Source organism: Podarcis melisellensis (genome assembly GCF_964234715.1).
Source record: "Podarcis melisellensis genome assembly, chromosome: 11".
NCBI classification, from domain to species: domain Eukaryota; kingdom Metazoa; phylum Chordata; class Lepidosauria; order Squamata; family Lacertidae; genus Podarcis; species Podarcis melisellensis.
In genome coordinates this window covers 7,390,245-7,402,260 of record NC_138543.1, presented here as the reverse complement: position 1 = coordinate 7,402,260, position 12,016 = coordinate 7,390,245, and the positions used below count along the sequence as shown (strand labels likewise).

Sequence of the window (12,016 nt, the reverse complement as noted above, 5' to 3'; positions counted from 1 at the left end):
AATTACTTGCCTTGCCCCGGGTGCTGACAACCCACGCTACGCCACTGGTTGGGGGGCAGTTCAGAGACCAGGGGTGGCAGCAGTGACTGCCCAGAGGCAGTAGCGTAGCGTGTGTTGTCAGCACCCGGGGCAAGGCAAGTAATTTGTGCCCCCTAACCCGTGGATTTGCGCCCCCTAACCCGTGGATTTGCGCCCCCTAACCCTAACCCCCAGATGTTGCGCCCGGTGCGGCCGGCCCCCCCTGCACCCCCCACACTACGCCACTGCCCAGAGGACTCCCAAGGAGAGGGGAGAGGAGAGGGAGCCGAGGGAACAAGCCCCACAGAAGGTGGTTTGAAAAAGGGTGAGAGGTTGCAGGCAAGGTGTGACCTAACTGGGCTCATGAGCCCCACAAGCGGAGCTTTTTTTTTTCTGTGGGGACGCAGAGGTACGCATACCCCTAAACATTTTGTGAATCTTTGTACTTTTGTCCATTTACAGTGGTACCTCAGGTTAAGTACTTAATTCATTCCAGAGGTCCGTTCTTAACCTGAAACTGATCTTAACCTGAAGCACCACTTTAGCTAATGGGGCCTCCTACTGCTGCCGCGCCGCCGGAGCACGATTTCTGTTCTCGTCCTGAAGCAAAGTTCTTAACCTGAGGTTCTATTTCTGGGTTAACCTGAAGCGTCTGTAACCTGAGGTACCACTGTACTGTATTTATTTCCCCCAAGTTGAACTATAAAATGGTGATTTTCTTGAGTCAAAATGAGAGTACCCCTAAACATTTTTTTAGGAAAGAAAATAAAAAGCACTGCCCACAGGGTTGCCACAGAAAGAATGTAGTTGGCTAAGGGAACTGTGGACTCAAAAAGGTTGAAAACCTCTGTGCTAGACAGAGCCAAACAGAGGATGATGACTGGTGGTGTCGCCAATTGCAGGGGTGGTAGGGATTCAGTTGCATAGAGGCAAATTCAGATTCTACAAATAAGGTTGGTTAAGAATGTAAAAAGAGCTTGCTGAATCATGCCAGAGGCCCCTCTAGTCCAGTGTCCTGTTTTCACAGAGGCCAACCAGATGCAGAGCATAGCCTTTGTGGCTAGTAGTCATTGATAGCTTAACAACAACAACAACAACAACAACAACAATTTATTATTTATACCCCGCCCATCTGGCCGGGTTTCCTCAGACACTCTGGGAGGCTTCCAACAAAATATTAAAATACAATAGTCCATCAAACATTAAAAGCTTCCCTAAACAGGGCTGCCTTCAGATGTCTTCTAAAAGTTTGGTAGTTGTTTTTTCTCTTTGACATTTGGTGGGAGGGCGTTCCACAGGGCGGGTGCCGCTACCGAGAAGGCCCTCTGCCTGGTTCCCTGTAACTTGGCTTCTTGCAGGGAGGGAACCGCCAGAAGGCCCTCCATTAATTTGCCTCCTGTGTGATATGTTCCATAGCTCAGTTGGGCACTGCATGAAGTACAGGATTTTGTTTTACCTGTCCTGAATTTTCTGGCAACTTCACTGGATGTCCAGGAGTTGTGGTGTTATGAGAGACGGGGGGGGGGGGGGAATATCTATCCACGTTCCCTGCAAGGCATGCCTTTGTAGACTTCTATCATGCCATCTCTTATCGGTATGTAAACTAAAACATCCAAAATGCTGCAATCTTTCCTTACAGGGGAGTCACTCCACATCCATGATCATTTTTTATTGTACTTAAAAACAAAATAAAATTGCACATTTATTTGATATTAAAGCAAATCATAACAAGACATTTCACAACACAGAGTAATAACCACTATAAGAATCAAAATCAAAAGTTACACTACGGCTTTGTCCAATGCCATAATACCACAGAACAAACAGCCCCTCCAATTCTCATTCTGCCATCACTGTCATGTTGGCTCCAGTCGGCACCCAACTAACAATCTGTTTACTAGACATTTTCAATCATGTCCACAGAAAACTGTGATGATGGTGGCATTGAAATACCTTGTTCTTCTTCAATAAAAGAGTAAAAGGAGACCAAGTTGTTTCAAACTATCTTTTTCCATTATAGTTTTGATTGCCCTTATTTGTACCTTTTCCAAGTCTGCAAAATCCTGGATTTGAAACTCTTTGCCGCAAACTTGCTTACCTAAAAGCTTTTGCAGTAAGGAAAGTGATGGGGAAATTCAGTGGGAAGTGGGATAACAACACTTACTGTGAAATGGACAAAAGGTCATCTTGCCTCCTCACACACAAATCAGAGGGAATGCTCAGCAAATAACTCCTCTGGAGGCAACCAAAATTTCACGCTGACATTTTCGCTCAAAATTTCAATAGAGTGTCACCTGCTTTATTCAACACCTGTCATCCTGATGTTTTTGCAGAGGTTATGTGGCATTGCCAGCTAATGATCCTAGTGCAATTTCCCCTCACTTTTCCTATCAGTTTTGTAATTTTGATGGGATAATTGGTCTACTAGAATAGGTGGGATAGCAACACTATTTTGTGTGAATAAGCAGACCATCAGGAAGTGCCTTTGTGCACACGTTGGAAAGAGGATTAAGGGTGCATTTCACAGAAGGGGCTCCTATGCTGGGACATTTACAAACAGGTGGGATCAGTTGCGTAGCGTGGGTTGTCAGCACCCGGGGCAAGGCGAGTAATTTGCGCCCCCTAACCCGTGGATTTGTGCCCCTAACCCTAACCCCCAGATGTTGCGCCCGGTGCGGCCGGGCCCCCCTGCACCCCCCACGCTGCGCCACTGGGTGGGATTCGGGTTGTGTGATTGAAGTTGACCTGGAACTCTTGAGCGACAAATACTCTACCCTTCCCAAAAAGAATCAGACATTTAGCAATGAGGGCAGTTATGAGAAAATGCACTGGAAAGAATGGGATAACACTTGCTTGACACAATTTTATATAACCTCCCCACATACAAGTCAGAAAGGGTGCTCAAAATATAGCCAATGCCTTCCAGCCTTACTGCAAACTTTGAGCAAACATATCAGGAGAAATGGAAGCAGCCTTCCATCTTTTGCATTAAAAGCAACAAGAGTTTTTTGGTACCTTGAAGACTTGCAAATGTATTCTGGCATGGGTTTTCATGGGTCAACAGATGCATGAAGCATAACCCTGAATTAGTAAACAGCCAGGGCCAGCCCCAAACCTTTTGCTGCCTGAGACAAGTCATGCTACCCAAGTATAGTATATGTATAGTACCCAAGGCATGCCAAGTTATTCTGGCATCTGCGAACCCTGTCAGTATTTATTTATATATTCAATTATATTTTTTTCTATTTGCCCCTCTAGCTGTGGTTTTGTGGGGGGGGGGGGTTGGGCAATTCACAACATGTTAAATCCAGTCAAAGTGTCATTTTCAAGAAAACCCAACATTGCGTTTAAAACAATATGAAGAAGCAACTAGAAATTTCCTCTGGCCTTGTAACAACATTAAACTTCAACAAGTCCATGCTGCATATCTCTCTTTTGTCTTTTTCTCCCCAGAACAGAGTTGTTTTGCATTGCCATAAAGTGCAGCCATGATGAGTCAAGCTGAGGATAGCGAGGGAATAGACGATGGGGAGAAGAATGAGTTATTTCCCTTCAGCTACGAAGTGAGTGATTCATAATGAAAAAGCCAAAGAGAATTCTGCAGTCGCTTCCACTTTATACATCTTTTTATTTATCTGTAGCTTTCCTTTCTGTTTTTTTAATCTTTTATCAGAGTAGGGGAGAAATACACAAAACACTTACCTGGGAAACAAATGAAAACCAAAGCATGTAGATACCAAATTCAAAAAAGAGATTGTGCTTTAATAGCTAAGAGAGAATTATTTATGATTTGTTGAAAGAGAGGTTTAACACACACACACACACATACGGATTATAATGATAAAATTGGCAACATCTCCATTGTGTGCTTTCCTTAGGAATCTGTTCTATTTACCATTCACCAAGTAAGCGTAGTTCTCTGGGTGACTTAAAATGATAAAGCAAATCTAAAAAATAACAAGTTCCAAATCAAACTTAATTCTAAATGGCACCATTTATAGAGTGAAACCTGTCATATTTCACAACTGGAGAGACTAAAATGAATGGCTTGGGAGCCAGTTACCTAAAGGAGCACCTGCCCCTGTACTGTCCTGCTTGTCCTTTGCGACCTGCTAAGGAAGCACTTCTGATAATAACATCAACACGTGAGGTCAGAGAACCCATTATTCACCAAAGGGCCTTCTTGGTGGTGTCCCCTTGGTTGTTCAACACCCTCCTGCCCCCAAGGTTAGGCAGGCACCAATGCTGTCTCTCTTTGGGTGCCAGCTTCTTCCACTCATTTTGAATATGTGTGCAGATGGCCTGCACAGCAAGATGGTGATCAGTGTTTTGCTCTGTGTTTTATTTTTCCTACTGGAATGAGATCATCTATGGTGAAGAGAGGGATCTAAATCTCAGAAATAATAACTAAATAAATAGCTAAAATTGGAGCAAACACCCATTAATGCAAGAGCCTAACAAAACACAATACACAGGAGAAAACCAACCATTAATTCTGAGAGTTTCATATTGCCGCAAAGAAGCTGTCACGGTTTTAAATCTGGTTTTAGCTTATTTTGCTTTTAATTATATTTTGAATGTTTTAAATATTAAAAAAGACAGTTGAAATCAACTGATAGTTTTATTGTTTATTCTTTTTTCAAAACACTTTGAGGTTTTATTACAATCAAGCAGTATATAAACTCCGTCAAAATAAATACTTGGGTGTAATCCAAGTTAGCTAACCTCTCTATGCTATATACTAAATTAAAAGGTGAAAGTGGGAAGCCCTATCTTAGGCCTTTTCTAAGGGTGATAATTTCTGATTTCTGCCTTCCAGAGCTCAATTGTTTTCTTTTTCAGCAAAGTGCAGCTGAAATGAGTCCAGGTGATGAGCCAGCCAAGAACAGCTGCAATGTGAGTGGTTCACAATGAAAAAGCAACAGACCGTTCTGCAGTTTTCTCTTCTCATAATTTTCCTTTAAAAAGAAGATTTATAAAAGCAGAAAAAGGAATTGCCAGTGGTCAGGGATGATGGGAGTTGTAGTTCAGCAGAATCCATGGAGAGTCATCATTCCGCCGCCCCGCCGCCCCCCCCGATCTGGTGCTGTTCAGATGATCGAACAAGCCGATTTCCACAAGCTTTCTAACATAAAATGACATTTCCAGAACAGGTTTCTCCAGGATAATTCCTCTCTAAAAGAGCATGCTTTTTTCCTCTCTGGAACAGTATTTATGGCAACTGTGCTTGGCACAAGTAAAGGGTAAAGGTAGCCCTAACCATTAGGTCCAGTCGCAGACGACTCTGGGGTTGCGCGCTCATTTCACTCTATAGGCCAAGGGAGCCGGCATTTGTCCGCAGACATGGTCATGTGGCCAGCATGACTAAGCAGATTCTGGTGAACCAAAGCAGCGCACGGAAACGCCGTATACCTTCCCACCAGAGCGGTACCTGTTTATCTACTTGCACTTTGACATGCTTTCGAACTGCTAGGTTGGCAGAAGCTGGGACCGAGCAACGGGCGCTCACCCCGTCGCGGGGATTTGAACCATCAACCTTCTGATCGGCAAGCCCTAGACTTTGTGGTTTAGACCACAGCGCCAACCGCACAGGTACAACAATCTTAACACGCTGTTTCTTCCTTCATGCATTTCCAGTTCAGGGCCAGCATCGTAGGAAGGCAAATATATTAGAAACAACTTTTTAAGTTTGCTACTGATGTATGGGAAGCCAATTTTAAAAACATAAGCTGCATTGCATGTTGTTGTTTAGTCATTTAGTCGTGTCCGACTCTTCGTGACCCCATGGACCAGAGCACACCAGGCACTTCTGTCTTCCACTGCCTCCCGCAGTTTGGTCAAACTCATGCTGGTAGCTTCGAGAACACCATCCAACCATCACATCCTCTGTCGTACCCTTCTCCTTGTGCCCTCCATCTTTCCCAACATCAGGGTCTTTTCCAGGGAGACTTCTCTTCTCATGAGGTGGCCAAAGTCTTGGAGCCTCAGCTTCAGGATCTGTCCTTCCAGTGAGCACTCAGGGCCGATTTCCTTCAGAATGGAGAAGTTTGATCTTCTTGCAGTCCATGGGACCCTCAAGAGTCTCCTCCAGCACCATAATTCAAAAGCATCAATTCTTGGGCAATCAGCTTTCTTTATGGTCCAGCTCTCACTTCCATACATCACCACTGGGAAAACCATAGCTTGGCATAGGACTGTGAAATACTAAAAGCCTTTGAACCCTTTTCTGCACCACACACATACACAACAAGGAGGTATCAGCCAACTCAAAACCACACAGATTTTTACTGGGGGGGGGGACAGATCTAGCAGGAATTAATGCATTAAAGGGGGAAACCGCCAAAGCAGCCCAATGAAAACTCATTTCATTGTTTTGGCAGGTGGTTTCATGGTTCACACTGAGGAGGTATTTTTAAATGTCTCCAGAGATGGAAGCGAAGGGTACCCATAGAAATCAACGGGGGAGCCCCAATTGTTCATGATGTCGGAAACAGATGCCAATGTACACAAACACAAAACCACACCTCCTCCCCAAAAATGGAGAGGGGAAACCCAACTGGCCCATGAGGACTGAGCATGCTCAGTGGGCATGGATTGCTGTTGAGGAGTGTGAAATTGGTAAGGGGGAATAAAGGGAGCTGCTGGGACCTTGAACAAAAACACTCCGCACTGTAGCAAGCCCTCGTTTGTTGATTCCTTTTTCCTTTCCTTACATTAAAACCATTGAAAGAAGTGATAAGCCGAACCCTAATTGCTCCCAGCCTGGAATACCTTAATGCAGGGATGGATTGTTCTTCTGATGATGCTGAACTACACCTCCCATGAGCCTCAACCAGCATGACGAATGAACAGGGGTGGGTGGGAGCCTAGATCTGTATCTCCCCCGGGTCAGATGTATGGTTGGTGACCATAGTGGGCAGAGACTTCTTAACAGTGGCACCAGGAGGGTGGAACTCCCATCCCTTCCTTTAGGTTCCAACCAAAGGTGGAGCATTCTCCCGAATAGCTTCCAAGGCTCACTGAGAGATTACTGTTGCTGCTGTTTCTCGATTTGTTGCATTGTGCATTGCTGTGCTTTTTCAGTTTTATTGATTTTTGTCTTCATTCAAGCACTGCCGTTAACTGGCTTGTAGAATCCATAGATCAAAAGGTAGGGTTGAAATGTTTTAATCTATGACTACATGCCTCTGGCCATTGCTTGATATAAGGGCATCATGTCTTTTTTTGTGCAGGTGTCGGAACTGATAATGACCTCTGAAAGCGTTAAACAAGGGCAAGGAAAGCGTGTTGATAGGCTGCCTTTTATGGAGTCCCATGCATCTCTTTTCCATGCCATCCGTTCAATCACAAAATCTATTAGACAGTTTGGAGAGCATGAAGGTGGCATAACCTTGAAGGTCACAAAACGTCGTCACCTGGACCTTGGCGCATCTCAGGATGAGGTTGTTATAAAGGAAGATATTGATTTGGCTCAAGATTCACAGGATTCTGATAAAGACTCATTGAATCCTGACTTGCTGAGTCCTGTTATGGTTACAGATTCACAGGATCGTGATTTTGACTCAAAAGCTCATGACTCAAAGGATTCTGATTCCATTAAAGACTCACAGGATCTTGTCTCACAGGAATCTTACTTGGCTAAAGCTTCACAGGATCTTGACGTACGGGATTCTAAGTCAACTAAGGACTCAGAAGATTCTGAGTTGACTAAGGACTCACAGGATCTTGATGCACACGATTCTGAGTTGATTAAGGACTCACATGATTCTGATCTGGATAAAGAGTCACAGGATCGTGATTTGACCAAAGACTCGCATGGTCCTGAGTTGGCACAGGACTCCTGGGATCCTTTCACATGGGTTCTTGAGTTGGCACAGGACTCCTGGGATCCTGACTCCTGGGATCCTGGTTTGGCTAAAGGCTCATGGGATGTTGATTACTGGGATCCAGATTTGGTTAAAGCTTTTCTGGACTCTGATTCAAGTTTAGCTAAAGACTCACAGGATTCTGATCTGGCTAAAGACTCACAGGACTCTAATTCACAGGGTCCTGATTTGACTGAAGAATCACAGGGTCCTGATTTGACTAAAGACTCACAAGATCCAGATTCATGGGATCCTGATTCAACTAAAGACTCGCAGGATCTTGATTCGGCAAAAGATTCACAGGATCTGGATTTGGCAAAAGACTCACGGGATCCGGATTTGGCTAAGGAGTCCCGAGAAGCCAAAGATACTTCTGCACCTGTGCCTTCCAGTCAGTCTAAATTAAAAAGCAAAAGTGTTATTTCTAGAACGCAACAGAAACGTTACCTCATAGAACTGCCACCAGCACACCTGCTTCCTTACCTGGTTTTAATCAAGAGGGTCATGTCCTTGCCAATTTCCGCCATTCAAAAGCAGTGTCTTTCAGGAGAGATATTGTGCAGAATACAGTATTTTACACTGAAGCTGCAGAAGAAGAAACTACTGTCTCGGGCTACATTAGCAGAACAACCCACTCATAGGCTACCAATAGTTCGAGGTTAGCAAATTTTATTCAGTTATGTACAAGTAGGAATGAAGGGAGCTCTTAGGCTCCAGTACAATTTACAGCCTAGTCAAATGAGTGGGATTAAGTGAAAGTATAGATAATTAAATAGTTTATGGTTGGCAATGGGAAAAGCATGACATGAAGACTGCAGGCAAGCAGAGACTGGATGTTCAAGCTTTAGTTCAGATCATAAACATGACTGTGAGGTGGACTTTCAAAACTATTTGGGCCTGATTGCTACCATGATGAAAGCACCCCTATAGTGGATCCCACCACTAAACCAGTTAATATGTAGTGGATTCACCCCGCTAACTGCCCCCAATTAAGCATAGCAGACCCACCTCATGGTACATCAGTTAAATGAATGTCTACAATTTACAATTTCTTGAGTGAGGAGCACTTTTTCCCTAGTTACCCACTCTCTTAGCAATCCCATTCCTGAGGTATTCCAATTAGTATTAAAGACCCAGGGGATCACCTCACCCCTTGTTACTGGCTTGGGAGTCTTCTTTTCCTAGAAGAACTCTCCCCTCCTGACTGGAACGAGACCCAAGTAGACAGTATCCTCACAGCTTCTACCTCTCCTGACTCAAATTTAGCCCTCCAGTTAACTCCTGTCTGTATACTTTCCCCAGACACTTAACCCAGTCTAAGCTGTGAGGCTCTTTCCTCTTGCTATAGTCTTCTCATTGTGGATGTTCCACTCAAATCAGAACCAGTTCTCTCTCAGACAAATCCTATTTCTCATCTCCATCCCTCTCTCTCAAACAGAACCCTGTCTCCCAGGGTATGCTGAGGGAGCCGGCATACAGATTCCGGGTCATGTGGCCAGCATGACTTAAGCCGCTTCTGGCCATAGCTGTCAACTTTCCCTTTTTTGCGGGAAATTCCCTTATTCCAGTGCCATTTCCCGCTGCTATCCCAGATTGTTAAATATCCCGTAGACTGTCCCTGGGACAGGTGAGGCTGCTGATTCCTTATTTTCGAGGCTGCTGATCCCTTATTTTCAAATCTGAAAGTTGACAGCCATGCTTCTGGCAAACCAGAGCAGCGCACAGAAAGGCCATTTACCTTCCCGCCAGAGCGGTGCCTATTTATCTACTTGTACTTTGACATGCTTTCAAACTGCTAGGTTGGCAGGAGTAGGGACCGAGCAACGGGAGCTCACTCTGTCGTGGGGATTCGAACCTCTGGCCTTCTGATCAGCAAGCCCTATGCTCTGTGGTTTAACCCACAGCTCCACCCACATCAATGAATCAACGAATCAATGAATCAGCTATAAAAGTGTCCCTTCTTAACTGGGCAGCAGGGAAAATTACAAATATATAATTAGTAGCAGTAATTGTTGCAGAGGTAGTAGTGCAAGGGGGAGCTGCAACAAAATGTTGCAATGTATCAGGAGTGATCCTATTCCAGGGGTTCAACTAACTAGACATGACCTCCAGGATATTGTAAGCCGTAAACGGCAGAACCAGGCCATTTCCTTCCCTTCCCTTTCTCCCATTTTCTGTTTTTGTTTTCCAACAGGTACACAACTTTCCATGCCTACTGGGCACACTGAGTCCTCCTCACTGGACTATGTTTGGCACTCTTGGGGTTGGGTTGGGTTGGCTTGTTCGTGGTTACTTTTTAATCTATTTCTGCCATACCTCCCACCACTCCCTTTTGAATAATAAAAGCAATGTTTGCATCTAGTGTTCTTCTCTCTTTTTCTTTTAAGAAACAGGCTATGTAACTTTTGATTGCCTGAGGGATCTACAGTGGAAGTTATACAAAGGCATCGCAAAACGGAAACCCAAAACAATTGGCGTGGAGAGGAAATCGTCTTACAGCTACGGAGTCACAGGAACCACCTTTGCCAAGTTTACAGAGTATGTCCTCCCCTTGATCCCGAAGGGCTGGATAGTTGATGACTCTCTCAAGTTTTCTGAGAATATGGTTGTCCTGTTTGCACAAAACACAGACTTACTGGAGGGCAGGGTCTGACAGTGGAGAAAAATCTGTCTGAAATGGCATTAAACACCTTTCGGTCTTGGGTGAGTTGTGTGGTGCTACTTAGCCATTTGCGTCTGTGGGCATTTTGGCATCTGCCATGACCAGGAACGGGGGATCAGATGTTGTGGGACTCCAACTCTCATCATTGCCAATGGTCAATGGGGCTAGACCAAGCATAATCCTTTGCTGCTGCCTCTACCTCTATCGTGCGACAACCTTGTATTTGGGTTATTAGCACTTCTCTGTAGGGCCACCTGATCACTGAAAGATCTCACCTTTTTACATTCAGAAATATTTTGGATCTGGCTGCAGCCACCTTCAGTGCAGCTGTGCAACCAAGGGGAGAGTTTGCTGTCCTCATTTCCCTTCCGGAGAATCAAATTGCCAAAAATCTGCCTTGCTGACACCAGACAGAATCACTTGTTTCTCCCATCACTTACCCTTTTTATCCCCAGATAGCTTCAGCTCCACATATGTATATATGGCATCATGTATATGAAGAGGGCACTGAAAGGGCAAAGTGAAGAGACACTGTGATATATCAGCATATTGCATATTTAGCTGCTGATATATTGCGATGTTGAAAACCAGATGTCACCCAGCCCTGCTCCCTACATGTAGGTACAGTATTTGTTTTAAGAACTTAAGACTGCCATGTAGCAGCCACGTCACTTACAAACAGGTTGTCTAGTTTGTTATTGGGAGAAGTTCCAATGGTAGATTGTTCATGGGAGTTGCAAGTGCTGCAGAGCAATAGTTCTACCTCCTAGGCAAGTTTCCTTTGCAATGAGTAGGGGGTTGGGCTCAATGACCTCTACCAGGGACCTCCTAAATATATTATTCAAAGTTGTTGAGTAATGAACATGACAGAAGCTGTACATAGCCCGGAAGTGAGAGGCGTCATAACTTTGTCATGTTACTGATGGTCTGGAAAATGGGAAACAAAGCAATTAATACACTATTGCAACTTAACCATCAAGTTCCAGAGTTATCATTAATAATCTGTTAATGATCAAAAGTTATTTAATAGATGTTTCATTATGTATTTTTTTACACTTGAAGAACCAGGGAGAATCTTCCTTTAAGGTGTTGCTGCCCAATCTAACAATCTGCTTTGTGAAGCAGATATATAAAGGAGTCGGTGCAAAGAGCAAAGACAATAAAAAGGGTAAATAAATCAACACAACTGAATCCCAGACTAGCACAGAATAGTTAAATAAAGCCATCTGTCATGCTGCAATGGCTAATGGGTCAAATCTCAGAACGAATGGTGTCTTGAATTGGCCACGAGATGGCAGCAGCTTCATGTCATTCCTAAGCAGAACCACCTTCGCTCTCTTAAGTCAATGTTGCAATGTTGCGCTTTGTGATTGCACCCATGCTCAGCCAAATCCTATGTGGTTTGGTGTATTTATGGCCTTTGAGACACCCCAAACCGCATAAGATTGGTCTGATATCAAAACATCTGGAA

The 12,016-nt window shown here is 44.2% G+C and overlaps 1 protein-coding gene across 1 annotated transcript; it reads left to right on the top strand.

The window, feature by feature from the left end:
- The first annotated feature begins 3,290 nt into the window (after positions 1-3,290).
- LOC309380545 (uncharacterized protein) lies at positions 3,291-10,587 on the top strand. Its single transcript, XM_081930628.1, has 4 exons — positions 3,291-3,581; positions 4,861-4,914; positions 7,251-8,541; positions 10,271-10,587. The coding sequence occupies exons 1-4, from the start codon at positions 3,507-3,509 to the stop codon at positions 10,534-10,536; spliced, it is 1,686 nt and encodes a 561-aa protein (XP_081786754.1). The 5' UTR covers positions 3,291-3,506; the 3' UTR covers positions 10,537-10,587.
- The last annotated feature ends 1,429 nt before the right edge of the window (positions 10,588-12,016 follow it).